The sequence below is a fragment of the Nyctibius grandis genome, chromosome 3 (assembly GCF_013368605.1).
Source record: "Nyctibius grandis isolate bNycGra1 chromosome 3, bNycGra1.pri, whole genome shotgun sequence".
Lineage (NCBI taxonomy): Eukaryota > Metazoa > Chordata > Aves > Nyctibiiformes > Nyctibiidae > Nyctibius > Nyctibius grandis.
This window is the reverse complement of record NC_090660.1, coordinates 106,140,072-106,160,055: the sequence shown is the minus strand read 5'-3', so window position 1 is coordinate 106,160,055 and position 19,984 is coordinate 106,140,072. Positions and strand designations below refer to the sequence as shown.

The window sequence follows — 19,984 nt, the reverse complement described above, 5'->3', positions numbered from 1 at the left end:
GAAGGGCAGAGGAAATCTGAGTGGTAGACGTATCTTCAGGTTTGGGGCATAATGGGTGGGATAGTGGGAGAAACATGAAGGCATTTAAGATGGGACTTGATGTCGTCTGGTGCAAGACTGGGTTCTTGGACCTGCAGGAAGAGCAGAGATGGATTGAAGAGCTTGGAGCAGACAGGCAACTGGAAGTTTTAGGAATGTAGAGTTCTGGAGATGAGAGTGGATTATATGGTGGGTTTCTGGGAGCTGTGGGAGAGGTTAATCAGCTTCAGTATCATGCTCTTCTGACATTATGCCTTTGAAGGATTGGGCTGCTTTTAATGCCTTTAGGCCTATATTATATGCTTTTGGTTTTCAGAAATAGAGTAACCCTGCCCAAGGACAGTTATTGGAAGAAAGGGAGTTCTTGGTGCTCTAGCCTTACCCTTCTGGTCTCTAGTAAGTTTCTCTGCTGTGTAGGAGCAATGGGACATGGTGCTACATATGAATTTGCCAGGATATATCAATTACAGCATTTTCTTCTGAAGGAGGAACCTTCAGCTGCTGTTTGGGGTCATTTCTTTCTCATTGTCCTATGATTTAATTCTAAGACTATGCAACTAGTAGCTGTAACGAAAAAGTTATTTTTCAGCTTTTGGCTTTTCCCACTTGTGGTTCTATACCTTCTATGTTTTCTTCTATGCTCCAGTCCCATACCATCTGTCTTTCCCTACATGGACAGCCTCTCATTAAATCACAAACTGTCACTCTAGCATCAAGAATGCAGTTTCATCAGGAACTTGAAGAATGCTGAAAACTGTACTCATTTGGTTAAGACCCATATTTTGTTAATGTTCAAAATTCACTCTTATGAGAATTTATGCTTTCCTAAGTTTATTTCTTTGAAACTGAGGCCTTGACATTTGCCATTTTGGATAATGTCATTTTCAAATGTTTCTGAACAGGTTTGTTTAGTATTTACTTGTCTTTTTTTTATATTTTAAGTACTTTCAGTTTTCTATCCCATAACCCGCTTTTATTACTCATCTTGCTAATCTCTTTGTGGGTGATCAATGCCTTAGAAAATGTAAATATTTCAAAGAGTCTCTGGATGTATTCAAATCTGCTGCCTGCCTAGAAAGTCACACATAAATCAGCAAAAATAATATTATCTCTTCATATTGTGTTTGAGAACTGCCTTTATTCCATTTTCAACTTTATGTTTCACCTACCTTTCACCTACCTTGATATTTTAGCTACACCTACATATTTTACCTAGCCTGAGAGTCTGGAGCCTGCTTCATCTCAGAATGTCATGATTCACAGATATTTGTGAGACCTGAGGAGAGAGAAGCTCTATCGAATAACTGAGTTGATGTGCTGAGCTTTGCCTTCGTTTGGTTAAAAACTACTTGTGTAGCTGGGTCACAGAGAGATATGCATGAATGTAATGCTGCATGGTCTAATATCTTCATTGTCAATGGATCCAAAAACTTGGATCCTGGAAAGCAGATTTGCAGAAAAGGACCTGGGAGTCTTGCTGGACACCAAGTTGAATGTGAGCTAGCAATGTCCTCTTCTGCCAAAGGTTAACTATAACCTGGGCTCCATTAGGAATGTTGCTAGCAGGTTGAGGGAGGTGATCGTTCCCCACTATTCAGCATTGATGAGACACACTTGGAGTATTGTGTCCAGTGCTGGGCTCCCCAGTACAAGAGAGACGTGGACATACTGGAGAGAATCCAGCAAAGGGCCACGAAGATGGTGAAGGAACTGGAACATCTCTCCTACGAGGACAGGCTGAGAGAGCTGGGACTGTTCAGCCTAGAGAAGAGAAGGCTTGAGGGCATCTTATCAATACATATAAATACCTGAAGGGAGAGAGCAAAGAGCACAGAGCCAGGCTCTTTTCAGTGGTGCCCAATGACAGGACCAGAGGCAATGGGCGCAAACTGATACATAAGAGGTTCCCTTGAACATTATGTCGTGGGGGACAGTGGAAGGTTTTAGGTCACTTAAAGAATCACCGCCAAAGATATTAGCAAAAGTGATTTTAATGAGAATTTGTAAAAAAGCGCGACTTAACAAAGTCTGAATGGCAAATTTCACTCTATTACTACAAAGGAGCAATTGGGGCAGAATTGGGTTAGAATGGTTTATACAGAGATTGGGAGTATGCAGGGGTAGAGGGAAAAGGGAAACGAATAAGGAAGATCCTCCCGTTGAGTGACAAGGTTCAGAAAGGACCCCCTTACTTTCTAAACTCCTTCTCAGAGAGGAGTCTAGGTGTGGCTGGATCCAATCCTAGGGCCAGACTTGATCAACTTTATGTCTAAAGGAGCTGGATACAGGGATATCAGTGGTATTGATCTGATACGGTGTTAAGTGCTTTGTGCAACTTCGAGATAGCAGCAATTTAAGGTCTGACACTATTCTGGTATACCACAGGATTAATTATATGATTTTATAACAATACTTAATCAAATAATCATCAATCTATTATAATTGATACAATGATCCAGTTAAACATGAAAAAAAAAACTTAAATTGCATATACATACACACACACAGACACAGAGATATGGTACCAAATACAGATAGAGGTAGATATAAATATAGAAGTAGATATAGGTATAGAGATTAACCTAAACTTAACATGTTTCCTTTTCTGCAGATCATAAATTTGGAATCCAATAGTCTTTGCAAGTCTCGTGAAATCAAAATATAGTGAATTACTCACTATATTTAAAAAACAATAATAGTGAATTACTCACTATATTTAAAAATCCAGTAATAGTGAATTACTTACTCTTTCCCTTTGTCAGCATCTCTCAGGGACAGTCTAAAGTATCTCATGAGTCAAGCCTGGACATTGCAGAATCTGTCCTGAGAGGCGTCCCAACTCAAGGGGAGATGCAGGGTCACAGCCTGCTGCAATCCCAGAGAGCTCAAAGGGCCTCACTCAGGATCAGTATTTATAGGGTCGCAAGATGATTGACTTTGGTCAGTACTTTTTTTCGAGGTGGCCATAATTCTTGTCAGGCAGTCTTGGTGCCATTCAGAGAGGGTAATAGTCCAGTGCAGGAGGAGTTTGGGTACATTTCTCAGCCAACATAAGTCAGGTACAGTTGGGGAGCGCCTAGGGGTCACAGCTCATTGTTCTTGTCTGTTTCCTGGGCAGCAGGAGTTGCAGGTGCTGTTAGGGGGTGCCTTAATCATACTAACTCACTGCACTTGTGCCTAGGGTGGGGAGGTACCAGGTTGTCTCGACTCACTCAGGCAGACAGGATCAGAGAGTGCCTAATTGTTTCAGATCACTCACTGTGCCCACAGGCAGGATCAGAGAGTGCCCGATTAACTCAGCCCACTCACTGTTCCCTGATGAATGTTAGTTGGTCCTGACATTACAATGTGGCCTGGTGGGGGATGGGGTCTGCACCACCACACTTAAGGAAACACTTTTTTATTGTGAGGGTGGCTGAGCACTGGCACAGGTTGCCCAGAGATGTTGTGGAGTCTCCAGTCCCTGGAGATATTCAAAAGCCATCTGGACGTGGTCCTGGGCAACTGACTCTAGGTGGCCCTGCTTGAGCACAGGTGTTGAACCAGATGACCTCCACAGATCCCTTCCAACCTCAACCATTCTGTGATTCTGTGGACTTCATTGATTTGCTGATCAAAGATGAATTTGTGCTACTTTATAGCAATTGCACTTAGCAGGTGAAAACCTATTGTTCTTTGTCCTGTGTTACAGTCACAGAATCTGTTCCCTTCCCCCAGGACCGAATTACAGTGCACAAGCTATATTTTTGGGATACATGTCCTTTTCAGATACTCTCTATCCATATACATTTTATTGGTATTAATGGGATGTAAACTAGGAAGCAAAGTATAATGAATAAAGGTTAGCAACAACTGGAAGGCCAATAAGTATTTTTCTTCCAGAACATTATGGTTGAGGTTATCAACAATGTTTGAGAATACTAATTTGATATCATCAACTTAACATGAATTCCTTCTAGTAAGATGATAGGAAGAACATAGTTCATGCAAATTCCTTCAGGTTGTATCAGTGATAAAACAAGCCTAATGACTATATTGCACTATGCTAACCTTTTTGTTCCTGATAAACAATTATTATCAAAATAAAATAATTTGCAACTAGATAAATGGCCTAGCACATTCCTTAGGTAACTGAAATGTTAGAATTGCTGTTAACCTAAAAATAGTCTCCTGTAATAGGCTTTTTGAAATACTATCCTGAAAAGATCTCTGTCTTGTCAGAAACAACAGAGAGCTAACTGAATTCAGTAAGTGTTTTTCACGTGCTTTAGTGAGTTTCTGATCAGGTTACTAAACCTTTCACCATTCATCTTCCAGCCTGTTCATAGTTCCCTAGCCTTTAAAATGAAAAACAAAACCTTTTTCCTTGCCTCTCCAATGACCTTGCCATACCACAGATGTTGGAGATTGTAAATTGCACATGAAGTAAAAGAAAGCAAATAATTTTCATCTTCTTTTCTGGAAACATTTGTCTTAAATGTACTATTTATTGCACAGCAAATCATTGCAGAATGAGTGTCTTTCTAAGGCAGTGTCTACCAACGTTTTTTGGAAGGTCATCAAAACAAACTGAAGGACATAACATTCAGTGAAATGATATAGTGACACTTCTAAAGTGTAGTGTTTGTAGTGTAATAATCATCTGTACAGAGATTTTGCGTGAGTGAGGAGTTGATAGTGTACATTGTACATGCTTCACTTTCTGGGAAAAATATTTGTGATATGAAGCTTTTTAGACTTTGAACCTCTATGGTCTGACAGTGTCATCTTTGCAGATGATGCAGGAAAATTGAAACCTGAAAGTTTCTTTAATAGACTTTGACCAAAATTGGCATATGAAATCAGTGATTTTATAAAATGTCATCAGTAGATTAAACCAGTAGCATTTTAATTAATGTCTGAGCATCAAAGAACCATGTTATTAGCAAGTAGTTTTTATTTAGGTTTCTGAGACATTCTGCGTCGTGTTTTAAAACTTCACTTTCCTTATTTTAGTGAATCAGAGAGCAAAATTTTGACTTTTTGATTAATCCTTTATTATATAAGCAGTCACAAATGAATTCTGACAGTTTTTATTGCCTGGGCCTTCAAAAGCATTTAGAAACTTAAAGATCAATGAGAGTTAGATTCCGTAATTAATTTAAAAATAGGAGTGGTATATATTAAGCATGTCAGTGTAAAGGTTATTTGAGAAAATTTCATTATATAATTCTCACTTACCTAGGTATGGTAAATGCAGTAATATTTCATTACCATCAAAGGCATGTGGAGGCACACAGCTGTGGAACCCTAGAAATCTATTAATCCTTTAGAATTAATGTGATTCAGGGAAACTGTTACTCAGTGGAATTCCTGTTGCAGAAGAAGAAAGCCACTGTAGAAAAAAAATGTGGACTGAAAAGATGACTCAGCTTAAAAATACCGTTTTCACATATTCATTCTGTTTTCTCAAAGATATTCCGGATTCTATTTAACACATCCATTTCTAGAATTCTCTGATAATGACCTTAAAAGAGCTCTCCTTTCTGTTTTGTGATCAAAGCAAGTATTAGCAATAGTTTTATAGAATCACTTTTGGAAAGCTTCATTATTTTAATTTGGTCTGTCTTCCTGTATATCACAGGCTTTAAATTTCATACAGTTATCTTTCTGCTGAGCCCAAAGTTTTACATTTGGCCACAGCTGAAGCTGTGGAAGTTCTGTTTTCCAGAACAGTTATCCCCACTTGGTCAGCATCACTAAGAGATGGACAGTCAACTACCGGCTTGATGAAGCTCACATACCATTGTTGCATATGCAGCTGTGTTTTAAAACCAAGAAAAATTAGAGAGTATCACTTAAATTTTTTCTTGAGGTAGGAGGGCATCTTTTGAGCAAAAGAGCTTTTAGGTCAAATAATATTTGATAATTGACAATAGATCTTCTAGTAGGCAAATTGTATCCCTTTTCTAAGTTCCAGGATCACTTCTTGTCAAGGAAGCCTTTTCTGTTGATTGCAGCAAATTTCTTCACCATCCTTGAGGATGTGCTTTGAGGGCAAAGTAAGGAACATTAGTCTCAAGGCAACCAAAGGAATGAATTACTATTAAAAGAACAGAACACTAGAGGGACTCCTGAGAAGAGAGGGAAGGTCCAAAGAAGCAGGCTTTTCTTCACCAGAGTATATACAGAATCAGAGGGGATCAGCCCATTCACAATGAATTTCAGAAACGAACGATGGAAGCTACAGGATCTGCCTTATTTCTTGCAGATTTTAGAATGGAGACTTTAAGTTTTCTGGGCATCTGGAACAGACTACTTTCAAATCAGTTGCACCAAGAAACAGTCAATAAAATGAACTATTTGCTATAGTTCCTGTTCTCCTTCTTCCTTTCAAATGCTTAAGGGGTCCCTCTCCCATTATGTTGTTAAGAAGGGAAAGAGATCATAGAATCAGAGTCATAGAATGGTTTGGGTTGGAAGGGACCTTAAAGATCATCTAGTTCCAACCCCCCTGCCACAGGCAGGGACACCTTCCACTAGACAAGGTTGCTCAAAGCCTCATCTAACCTGGCCTTGAACACTGCCAGGGAGGGGGCATCCACAACTTCTCTGGGCAACCTGGTCCAGTGTCTCACCACCCTCTCAGGAAAGAATTTCCAATCTAATCTAAATCTACCCTTTTTCAGTTTAAAACTGTTACCCCTTGTCCTATCACTACATGCCCTTGTAAAAAGTCCCTCTCCAGCTTTCCTGTAGGCCCTGTTCAGGTACTGGAAGGCTGCTAGAAGATCTCTCCAGAGCCTTCTCTTCTCCAGGCTGAAGAGCCCCAACTCTCTCAGCCTGTCTTCATAGATACCCTTTTGCTGTGAGATACCCTTTTGCCAATAACATGTCTCCCCTAAAATGGTGATGGACATGATTTCTTTGAGAAGGGGATTTCACTTGGACTTTGAACTTGAGATTCTGTTTTAGGAAAGGAGCTGAGGGAGTTTGTGGTCAATCGTCCCTTTTATAAAGACTGAGGAGAAGTCCAGACTACAGCAGATTCTTTAATAAAAATGTCTGAACTAGCACATGGACACCAGAACTGAAATGCAAGCGAGAGGCGCATCATGAACCAATTAGTCAGCTACGGAAAAAATCAGAAATGTGCACATGGGTCAGAGCAATCCCAAGCACAGATAGACTGGGCAGAGAATGGATTGAGGGCAGCTCAAGGACTTGGGGGTGATGGTTGATGAGAAGCTCAACATGAGCTGGCAATGTGCGCTTGCAGCCCAGAAAGCCAACTGTATCCTGGGCTGCATCAAAAGAAGCGTGGCCAGCAAGTTCAGGGACGTAATTCTCCCTTCTGCTCCACTCTCTTGAGACCCCATCTGGAGTGCTGCGTCCAACATAAGAAGGACATAGACCAGTTGGAACAAGTCCAGAGAAGGGCTACAAAGATGATGAGAGGGCTGGAGCACCTCTCCTATGAAGACAGGCTGAGAGAGTTGGGGTTGTTCAGCCTGGAGAAAAGAAGGCTCTGGGGAGACCTCATAGCAGCCTTCCAGTACCTGAACAGGGCCTACAGGAAAGCTGGAGAGGGGCTTTTTACAAGGGCAAGTAGTGATAGGACAAGGGGTAACAGTTTTAAACTGAAAGAGGGTAGATTTAGATTAGATATTAGGAAGAAATTCTTGACTGTGAGGGTGGTGAGACACTGGACCAGGTTTCCCAGAGAAGCTGTGGCTGCCCCCTCCCTGTCAGTGTTCAAGGCCAGGTTGGATGGGGCTTTGAGCAAGCTGGTCTAGTGGAAAGGTGTCCCTGCCTGTGGCAGGGGGGTTGGAACTAGATGATCTTTAAGGTCCCTTCCAACCCAAACTATTCTATGATTCTATGATTAACATGGTACTAAACAAGACAGCATATATTTAAATATAAATAGATGTATATATTTCAATATTTTATATATATACTGATATATATATATTTGAATTAATTCTATTCAGATCATTTGGTTAAAATTGCCTTATGCATGTGTTTCATGCCGAGTGAAGTGTTAAAATCTAACAGAAAGAGTAAATGTCACAAGAGAAAATTTATTCAGACCATCTTAATTTTTCTGTTTTTGAGAGATTATTTAAATACTTGTGAGCATAAATATCAACTTTTATGATTCTTATTTTCTGTCTATTTTTATTTTAGGCTAAAGAAATAATCCTGGCTAAGCAAAAAGTATCAACTTCAATTAAACATTCTGACGGCAATACACTGCAAAAAAATGCAAGAAGGTAATTTCTTTTTTTTCTTTTGCATTAATTTTGGGTTTTGTACTCTTCTTATTCACATTCTGGAATATATGCTTCTTATTATGTTATTGTTGAAAGTATGAAAATATTGATTTGTACAGAGTAAAACTATGGCTGAAAGCTTTAGACTAATGGCCTGTCTGGTGCTGTTTATTAAGTGGTCTTCTCCCATAGCAAAGCCAACAAAGCACTTACTTCTGCCAATCAGTTTTGTTCCATCAGCTCATTCAGAGTATTAAACTGGTATATACTAAAACTAAATCACCTACTGAGAATTGCCTCTGCAGAGCCCTTTGCTATGTAACCTGAGTCTGAAAACCATTTACAAAGCAATGATTTTTGAATCTCTCTCATGAATGTATTTGCTCGCTGGTGTACAGGTTGAGCTACTGCACTAATGAATACGTTCAAAAAACCAATTCTGCAAGGTTTTATAACATAGATCCATCCTATTAAATGTGATGTAAACTCCAGCTCTTGAAATATTGCAGTTAATGACTGCCAGAAGCAAGCAAATTTCGGTGAGGCACTATTCTTTTTTTACTCTTAGCAAGCATTACTAGCCATAGCTGTAGATAGACACTAGGGTTGATGGACACTTGGCCTGTCCTACTATATTGTATCTTTTAATCTTTCCTTTCCCACTTGCTATAGGCAACAGTATTCATACCAGAATACGATATAGTAACAACAAAGTTTGTTAAGCTATTTATTTATTTATATTTGAAGTGTTGCATTTGTTTTCTTGTTTGATTTCATTGTGGTCAATGTTCATGGAAAGGCTAAGCAGTTAGTAAAAAATAGCATTATGGATCATGGGTATTCTTCTTGGTCCCAATATTTAGGACACTGGCAAAATGGCTTTGCAGGAATCAGTTGTCATTAATTCTGCTTTTTATTTCTTATTTTTAATAAAGATCAGTCATGACTTCTTTTCTTGAATGGCCTGCATGATGAAAATCAATAGGGCAACTGCAAGAATTTGTTGAGATTCCTAATGAGCCACAAGCACTGCACCCCTTCCTTAGGCAGCAGTGATTACAACAGTGCACTATCTTGATTACTGAGTATTTGAAATATTTCTAAAAGGTCCAAGCCAAATGGTGGATACTTACTCTCCATGATATTTGAAAAGTCATGGCAGTTAGGTGAAGTTCCTGGTGACTAGTAAAAGAAAAACATTGCACCCATTTTTAAAAAGGGTAGAAGGGTGGACCCTGGGAACTACCAATCTGTCAGCCTTACCTCTGTGCCTGGGAAGATCATGGACCAGATCCTCCTAGAAGCTATGTTAAGGCACATGGAGGACAGGAAGGTGATTCAAGACAGCCAGCATGACTTCACCAAGGGCGAGTCCTGCCTGACCAACCCAGTGACCTTCTATGATGGTGCAACTACATCAGTGGACAAGGGAAGAGCTATGGATGTCGTCTATCTGGACTTCTGTAAGGCCTTTGACATGGTCCCCCACAACATCCTTCTCTCTGCATTGGAGAGATATGGATTTGATGGTTGGACTATTTGGTGGGTAAGGAATTTGCTGGATGGTCACATCCAGAGTGTAATGGTCAATGGCTCGATGTCCAGATGGAGATCAATGACGAGTGGCGTCCCTCAGGGGTCTGTATTGGGACCAGTACTGTTTAATATCTTCATCAATGACATAGTGGGATCGAGTGCACCCTCAGCAAGTTTGCAGATGACACCAAGCTGAGCGGTGCAGTTGACATGCCTGAGGGATGCATGCCAGCCAGAGGGATCTGGACAAGCTCGAGAAGTGGGCCTGTGTGAACCTCATAAGGTTCAACAAGGCCAAGTGCAAGGTCCTGCACATGGGTCGGGGCAACCTCTGATATCAATACATGCTGAGGGATGACGGGATTGAGAGCAACCCTGAGGAGAAGGACTTGGGGGTGATGGTTGATGAGAAGCTCAATGTGAGCCAGCAATGTGTGCTCACAGCCCAGAAAGCCAACCGTATCCTGGGCTGCATCAAAAGCAGCATGACCAGCAGGTCGAGGGAGGTGATTCTGCCCCTCTACACCACCCTTGTGGAGTACAGAGTCCAGCTCTGGAGTCCTCAGCACAGGAAAAACATAGACCTGTTGGAGCTGGTGCAGAGGAATGCCACAAAAACTGATCAGAGGGATGGAACACCGCTCCTATGAAGAAAGGCTGAGAGAGTTGGGGTTGTTCAGCCTGGAGAAGAGAAGGCTCAGGGAGACCTTGTTGCAGCCTTTCAGTACTAAAAGGGAGTTTATAAGAAAGATGAGACAGATTTTTAATAGAGTCTGTAGCAATAGGACAAGGGGTAATGGTTTTAAACTAAAACAGGGTAAGTTCAGACTAGATATAAGGAAGAAATTTTTTACAATGAGGGTGGTGAGACACTGGAACAGGTTGCCCAGAGAGGTGGTAGATGCCCCATCCCTGGACACACTCAAGGTCAGGTTGGACAAGGCTCTGAGCAACCTGATCTAGTTGAAGATGTCCCTGCTCACTCCGGGGCGATTTGACTAGATGACCTTTAAAGGTCCCTTCCAACCCAAACTATTCTATGACTCTATGCTATGATTTTACTTTTCAAAAGGAATGGTTTGGAAGTACAGCTAAAGCTTTAGATATATTAAAAGAAATCAGTTATAAGAAATGTCTTAGCTTTTGTTCAGGAAAAAAATAGATCTTCCTTCATTAGATAACTGACATTATCTCTCTTCCAAATGAATTCTGCCAAACAGCAAGAGTTGGCAACTTGTGGATTAAGAATATATATTTCCTTAGAACCCTCTGTGTGCCTTTAGTTTTGACCACACAATAAATGTTTAAATAGAAGTAATAATGGAAGTATGGAAGTAATGGAAGTAATAATGTGAAATGATCCCCTTTCCTGCTAGCTGATGACCTAAAGATACTCCATCGCATAGCAAAACTCCAAGAATTTGTGTTTGATTTCAATGCTTTTTTAAGTAATTATGAATATACTTAGAGGAGATTTTGAAGGAAAAATACAAGTCTTACTATTATAATATTACAGGAATATATATCACAAAATTAGAATTAGGAAAAAAGTCTTTTGAATTACAGTTCTTACTAAAAATAGTAAGCTGTGACCTCTTTAGTTGAAAAGTTGCTGACTAGCCAGATGTTAAAAATTTGCTGAATAGTTGTCTCTTAGATTACAGAAGAACATTCATTACAGTGATTACACTTGACAGCTACAGATGCCTTAGCTCAGACATATAATCTGCTAAACTATAATGTGGTGCTTTAAATCTCTTTAACTCTTGTTAGCTAGATTACGTGATGATACTACCATTACTTCTGCCATGGAGGAAAGATTTCTTCTGTGACTATATACAAAACTTTATTTCAAACCTTCAAAGAGACAAGTTTCTATGAGAGGAATCTGACAGATTGATTTATTATACTTATAAAGCCTCTATCGATATGGTAGCTGAGTATGCCAGTCTTCACTGTAACTGGCCTCACAATTCATCTGTGAGGTACAGAAGTTGAGTTTGCCACAGCTGCACAGGTGAAATTCAGATGTAGGTAGGAACGGACTTTTCTAAAGTCATACAGGAAATCTTAAGAATAAGTTACAGAAAGTCATTAATCGTTGCCTCCTACCCTCAGATTTAGACTATTCTTCTTTTAACAGGTTGGAAAAGAAAACAAAATCAAATAAAACTCAAAATGTCTCTAAATGTAAATGTACACACAGCTGAATTCCTCAGTAAAGAAAGATATATAGAAATACATGAGAGATACTTTTTTCTTTGTTTTTTTTTTTCACTGTGGATCTTTATATATAGAGGTTGAGAAATGCAGGCAGAGAATGGATTAATTTAAATAGGCAAAGGAATGAAGCAGCAATTTCTAGGGTACTTCACAAAGCGGAATTAAAAACAAATCAGCAAGTTCTGGTCTATACACATCTTTTACAGTGAAATAAGGAATGTAAGGTAGACGTGATTTCTATTTGAGTAGTTCAAATATTGCAAATCTGACTGCTATAAGTGTCTTTCCCCTCTTAGCTGAGTAACATTGCACTGGTTGACTAAGCCAGCAGGTGCTATAGAAAATACTGTGTAATGCATTAGGTTAGAAATCTGACTTCCATTCTACTGGAATCAGTTCTTCCTGGCAGTATGTAATTTATGGCTTTTTGGGGGTTGGTGTTTTTTTGGGGGGGTCCATTTGTTTTTTTTTTAATCTGGATTCTTAAGGGGAAAACAAAAGAAGAACATATGCTGCTGGAATGTCCACCACTGTCTGCTGGTACACCCATAAATACTTTTGAACAGGTTATCCAATTTCAGCCAAACTTCACTACTTGGGAGAGACATCAAATATATAAAAATGCCCATAAGTTATGTCGAACTTGAGGCCAAGAAGACTTCAATGTTTTTAATCACTGTATTTGATTCTAATTCCAACCTTTTTCTAGCATACATATCATCACAAGACTCATTAACAGAACTTCTTTTATGGTTTACAGTTTCACAGTGATGAACAAGCATTTATTTACTTTCCTTGGAGAACTTTTTATTTTTAGTTTGAGGTTTTTTTCCATTTATTAACAAGAAAAGAAAAAAGACTGATTATTTAAAAAAACTCTACAGTTGTCTCACTTGAGATGTAACAGTGTTGCAGAAGATGAGACAGACTGAGAAGCTCTGATTTACCCAGTGACCCTAATTTAACTTGGTTCATTTTGGTGGAGATGATGCAAAGAACAGATTTGTGGGAGAAATTTGTAGATGTCAGGGTAAGAATCTTTATTTAGGAGTGAGAAGTCCTAATTTGGATCCTTGAAAGAATCCTTGTGAAGTGTGGGAATACTCCCTTCTTTTTCACAGACTTAATGGCTGAGGATGTCTCCCAGACTTACATTTCTACCGTTTAGAGAGAGGGATAAAGGTGTGACAAGTTGGAAAGAAGAGTATTTCATGTTGCAAAGAGAAATACAGTAGAACAAAATAAATAATTTATTTCCTCAAGAGTAGGAATATGAGGTAAGAGGAGGTCAGAAATTGGATGGAGCCGTGGACAAACTAACCTGAAAAAACTGCAAGAGGATTTATGTGACCTTTCAAAACCCAAATTCACCTTCACTTCCATGCCTAAACCAAACAGAAACATCTTCACTTGAAGAAAGCTAAGCGCATCTGAAATGTGGCCTGCACAAAAGATGAATAAATGTGTAGAAGGATCACAAATGGCAAATCGGTTATCAGTTCTACTAAGATGTTATGTCTGCCTTCTATAAATACCTGGGAGTACATTGTAAATCTTGAGAGTTGAATAGATTTGCAGAAATAATATTTTCAGGCTGTGTAGTTTGTTAGCGATCATGAAGACACTGAGAATTTTTACAATGCGAGGTACGTTGTCTCAGAAAGGAGGAACCGTAAGAGTTGTAATTCAATTGACTTCTTAAACAGAAAGTGGAGTCACGTATGACTGAGCAACATATTAAAAAGGCTTTTTACTCAAGTTAATCTTAACATATAGATTCATTTGCACTCTTATGGAGGCCTGGAGCTAATTGAAGTAGAGGGTGTACATCTCTGTTGTTTGGCTAATGAGAACAAAAGGTGGAGTGTCTAAGAAGTGATGTTGAAATTAATTTGCACACACAGGCATCTGCTAATCTATAACTGTAATAAGGGCGAGGAGACATCAGAAGCGTGCCCTTCTGGAGAACAGCATTCTCAATAATACTGTTCAGTTAACTCTTGACCACTACAATCCAAAGTCATCTCCAGCTGTCCATATGTGACAAGGACAAAAGAATGAGGGCAGAGATTTACTTTAAAGTGTCTTTGTAACATTCCACATCTTTGTAAACAAAGTCTTAACATGTTGTTATTCAGTGTAAGCTTCCCTAGCGTTTAAACATTAGGGATTCAATTTTGACTGACAAATTTAACAGCGCTTTTTATTTTTCTGGGTTAATCAAGAAGTGAAAATAAGATGGTATTATAGCCAGACCTAGAATATTTCTTGCTAACAGACAAGTTTAATTTGAAATTGAGTATCTTGAAGTGATTGTGCAAAAGAAGGTAAGGGATGGAACAGTGAAGTTGAGAACGTCACAGTAGCTGTGATTTTCTGTCTAATTTTTAGAATCTTTGATGTTGGTATTATATATGTTCTTAGTCTGATGAATCCTATTTGTGAGATATATTTGTCTTTTAGAACAGAATGACCTAGATGTCATCAGCCTTTTATTTATCAGAGCTTTTTTACCAGTGATTTGTTAGTTCTTCTTGATTGTAGTCTAGTCTTTGAAAAATGAACTTGATTCTACCAGCCATTGTGTATTGATATGTTTCCAATGATCCACTGATTCTGAAGACTCCAGTTATAGCTTCATTTCAGATTACACCTATGTAGAGAGATTTGAAAAGCCTCTTATGCAATGAAGGAGGTATTAATATTCCAAGTATTTATAAAACCATGATTATTTGCTTAGATTACCTAGTAGATTTTTCTAAGCCTATGTTTTCAAAAGTTGAGACCAGCGTATGGCAATCGTCAGACATTCACCGTCAGTTTTTAACATACATAAATAAGGATTTGTCTTTCTCAAAGATATCAAATAAGTTATAGTTCCATATACTGGAATAACTTTATTTTCTTATTCAATAAAAGAATTTATTAGTACTTTATCAAAGATGATAATGACTTTTGTGCTCTTTCATTCACAATGTTAGAAGACTGGAAAAAGTGCCTCTCCAAAGCCATTGGTTGTGACTTGTAAATATCTTTGGAAATCCTGATGCCAGAAAGGGAACTATCAATCAAATGTCAAAAACCATATATTCTAGATCAAATGTATGAGAAATCTTTAGCAATCTAAATTTTATTGAAATTCAGAAGTTGAAACAGGAGAATGTAACTGTCAAATCATTAAAATACCAAATATGGGGATTAAGATCTGTGTGAACAAAAGTGTAAATTATAAAAAAATATCAAATTATCAGATATGTGCTCTGTCACACACCAGATTGTTCAGCAGGCTGCTATAGTTATGCAAAATGGAAGGACTGACTTTATTGTGAAGTCTTCTCATTTTATTTTTTAAAAGCCTTGTTGAACTATGTGCAGATAGAAATAGCCTTTCTAAGGGAAAAAATGCCAGGAAAAAAGAAAGGATTTAATCTAGTATTATTTACTTTGTATGCTGCTCTAAGCTTTAGACCACAGTTTTCCCTTGAGTAGACAACACTCAGCAGCAGGCAGCAGTGCCAAAAACTGTGAACTTCATTTTTTTTTTAAAACCTGAAATTGAGATCATTTGCAAACATTGATATTTCCAGACATGTGCTGTAGCTGGTCCTGCAAGAAGTATTACTGTTTTCATCACTGTTGTCTTACCATTGCTCGTGGAAGAGCTTCAACAAGAAGATTATTTTTATTCTGCTAGGTAGAATTACATGGAAAAAATGTTTATATGGCCTGAAACTCATTCTTTCTTCCAAAAATTTTCAGGTGGTTAGTGGTTAGTCTTGACATCATCAATACCCAGTCTCTTTTTCAATAGATTACATGATGAGAAGAGCAGATTCTCAGCAGGTGTGTGTCGTAGCTGCACTGACTTCAGCATAACTGAGTCTTGCCATCAGCCAAATACTTGTGTCGCGGTATTTGAGATAGCACTATGAAGCTTTACTAAACAAGTATAGAATATTTGATCACATGCATACAAGTACATTAAAATCCACTTCCTTTCTGGAAAAAAATCACTTGTGCTTGATTCTCAGTCTTTCCTATTGTCTGTTGCTAATAGATACTTCTAGATAACATGTGCTGATTAAATTTTGAGAATGTCTGATGTATATAATCCTTTCATAGCATGTTGCTGTGGATTGTTACTTATGACGCTCACTGTGAATTCATTTCTGGTGTATTGAAGTTTATTCTACTACTAAGCAAAGCTATTCAAACTCCATAGAATTTATTGTATTTTCATGACTAGCAATTTGTACAATTTTAGAGCTGCTGAACAAATGTCAAACACCACTACTAATTAAAATATTTCAAATCAAGGAAAATCTTTTCAACCATGTGATGGAAGCACAGGCTGAGGATAACTAATTTTCATATTTATGTTTTTTTAGCTTTTTCTGAGGTGTTTCAGATTAGTGATTAGTGATTAGCTTAAGATTCTGGACAGGGTGTGCTCTCTTTGGAATCTCCCCAACAGCTGCTGATAAAGTGATTCCAGGTCACAGCATATTTCATAAATTACAGAGGAAACAAAAATGTCTCTTACCTCTCGGGGATGAACATTTTCTAGAATGTTGCCACAAAGTGAATCCACTTTTATTTCATTAAAATGTGTAGTATAGGAAAAATATCTAGCCTTATAAACTGAAGAAAATTCAAGGTAAAGAAATAAGAGTTTTCTTGTATCTGTCTTCATTACCCATAAAATTCTCCTCTGAGTGGTTTTTGTTTGTGTGACTTTTTGGAAAAGGTTATCCAGATTATTAAAGCAGGGTGCTTCTCTGGTTGTTTTCTGCTCATAAAATGAGCAAATAATTCCTGTAGCACAAGAAAAGTCTAGTGACATAAGGCTGAAAGAGGTGGCTAAGCTGATGGCTGCCTCTCCTCTTAGTCATGCTTTCCTCAGCACTAGCGTAGGAGAGGAGGAAACCTCCCATGAAACCCTCTGCATCTCTCCTCCACTGGGACAGAGATTCTGCACACAGGTGTGGGCTGGGATGTCTGCTCAGACCCCATAGAACCTTGATGGAGAAGCAGTGGAAGAATTTGGAAGCTCCTTGGCAAAACTCGCTCTAAAGATGGTGATTTTCAGTTAAAAATCTTTTAATATCCTTTATTTACATATTTTCATTACCACTGTTGCCGTCAAAGAAATGCATTCTTTCATTCAGTGCCTTTCCTACTTTTTTGTTTGTTCTAGTCCTAATGAGCCTTTTTGATCTCCTGGGTAAACATGTAGTTTTCTCACATCTTCGAAGAGTGACGCACTGTCTTTTGTGATGCTGAGATTGGAACTTTGACCCAAAGTAGCACTCAGAATAAAATGAAAATTAGTATGAAGATATACAAATTGTGTTGGAATTTGCAGAAATTAGAACATCATTGTACAATTAAATTTCCATTTTGGCATTTTTCCTGTAAACAGTTACAAATTAATTAAAAATAGGCTAGGTTTTTCCATTTAATTGTTGAGCTCCTCTATTAGAAAAGAACAGTGGCTTTAAATGCTGCAAGACAGGAAATATAAGAATATTTCAAATCTTTGATCAACATGTGATTTGGACAGGTTCCCTTAATGAGTGGACCGTACACATTTCTAAGTGTGATCTAAAAGAATATCCTTAATAGCAATAGAATCTGGAAATTCTGTTATAACTCTGACCTTTCTTATACTTTCATTTAATTTTTTTTTCATATTCCAAACATGATGAGGATTCATAATGCCAAAACATAAGAATTAGCTGATAAAAGCAAATAAGTTAGTACAATTACATTTTCTCTCTAAATAAAAGTATTTCTGCTTTCCAAAGTTGGATCTGTCACATAGAAATTAATAGACAGCTAGTGTGAAGGAACTGTGCTAAAAATGAACTGAAAGAAAAAAGAACAAAACAGCAATTATACTAAAAACACCCTGTCTGACATCAAAAGCCAACCATTTGTAGTATGATACCAGCAATCACCATGTTCTGATATAAAGAAAATTATAGATGTCAAAAAATTAAATTTTGATGTTAGTAGGCTAAGTATTCTCTTGTACAAAATTTTAGAGATTTTGTAGCATTCTTCTGTGTTTACAATTAGTTTTTTATAACAATCAATTTTCAAGTCATAAAAACTCTTAATCTTGGCTTAATTGGACTCAGTAACAACTCTCACACTTAAGTCAACAGGTTTGTAAACCAGCACCCAAAATAGATCTGTTATATTTGACACTGAAATTAAGTTTTTTCCATTTGTTTTCCTCTTGTTCCAGGAGCATACAGGTTGAGAAATTAGAAGTGGATCCCAGCAAGTATTCATTCCCTGATGTGACAAAGATAATCCAAGAAAAGGAGCGAACTGGACAGGGACCTATTAGGCTACAATCAGAGAAGATTACAGAGACTAAGAAGAGTTACGTTGATTTTGAAAATAATGAAGATGTTCCTCCCTTAATCTGAAACATTCTTAAATAGTCCCTCTATATGTGGCATGCTTGGGTTGTTTTCATGACCCTATGTGTAAAGTAAGTATAACATAGATGAAGCTGGTAACATTATTACAGTTCTTATCACAAACTTTGTTACGGCTGTGTTTTCTGCTAGGTTTTCTGTTAGTATATTGCTATATAAATTCTTTTTTTCTAGATTGTTTACTTAGTAAGTCTCAAATCAGAATGGGAATCATATAAGTCAGACATTGTCGTTTCTTCAAAGAATTTACTGCCTAGCTTGAAAGATGACATATTACTGTAGAAAAAGAGAGAAGGAAGAAAGGAAGAAAGCATTTGTAACAAGATTTATGATTATTCTGACTAAACTGAAGATAGCAAAAATCTCTATGTATTCTTTCAGTGTTTTCGTTTTCATGAAGGACAAAAGTAAAAGAAAACAATATATTCTGGGAGTGAGAGACATTGCTATAACCTACCATACATCAGTGAATTTTCCAGCATAATCCAGAGCTCCTGGGTTCTGGAGCTGGTATAAGAATGCCATTCCTTGAGATTTTGGGAGAGAATAATGCTGAACACAGTATCTCAGATGTGGCACCATGGGGAAGCTGGGAGAAATCAGCCAGACTATTCTTGTTCTCTTCATGCAGCTGCTCTAAACTGTTCCGTCTTTTTTTCAGGATCCCCTAAAAATATCAAGGCTAATTTTTAGCTGTTGGATGAAATAAGGTTGAGCAGCTGTAATGGGATGAGCTGGTCCTTCCCTACCCTCCAGCCCTTTTTTTAGCAACCAGAGACTCCATTATCGTATTTTTTTCCCTCAGTTTCTGGATTGCCCCATGAGTGAAACAGGTAGCATCAAAGGAAAAATGTATACTGGGTTCCATTAGAAAATTATTGCAATTTGGAAAGTCCACATTTCTTTTGTTTTTCTTTTTTTTTTGCCTGGTTTCCCGAGAAAACAAGAGTCATGCCATTCTTATCTCAGCTCTGCTTTTGAATGCCATTTATGTTGTTTCCACCCTATTTGATGGAAGAGAAAGGTCAAAGAAATACTCAGCTCCTCTAAATTTAGTGAAAACCATCACTGAGTAGTAAAAACTGCTGTTTGGAAGAGAGAACTCAGCCATTACCTATTCTAGCAGTAGCCACTCAGCTAATCATAGAATCATAGAATCGTTTTGGTTGGAAAAGACCTTTAAGATCAACAAGTCCAACCATTAACCTAGCACAGCCAAGTCCACCACTAAACCATGTCCCTAAGCACCACATCTACACATCTTTCAAATACCTCCAGGGATGGTGACTCCACCAGTTCCCTGGGCAGCCTGTTCCAATGTTTGACAGCCCTTTTGGTGAAGAAATTTTTCCTAATATCCAATCTAAACCTGTCCTGACACAACTTGAGGCCATTTCTGTTGGTAACTGAACCCTTTGTGCATGTTAACATTCTTGCCTAAGTGGTAATTAAAGAAAGTAGGAGTCATGATGGTAGGGC

At 38.1% G+C, this 19,984-nt stretch overlaps 1 protein-coding gene across 1 annotated transcript in view; it reads left to right on the top strand.

Moving 5' to 3' along the window:
* The window catches only part of DNAAF11 (dynein axonemal assembly factor 11), a 39,578-nt gene extending 21,085 nt beyond the window's left edge, over positions 1–18,493 (top strand). The window contains exons 11-12 of the mRNA XM_068396910.1: positions 8,209–8,294; positions 18,310–18,493. Coding sequence (XP_068253011.1) covers positions 8,209–8,294; positions 18,310–18,493 — 270 coding nt within the window. The remainder of the gene's footprint in view (positions 1–8,208; positions 8,295–18,309) is intronic.
* Positions 18,494–19,984: the final 1,491 nt, after the last annotated feature.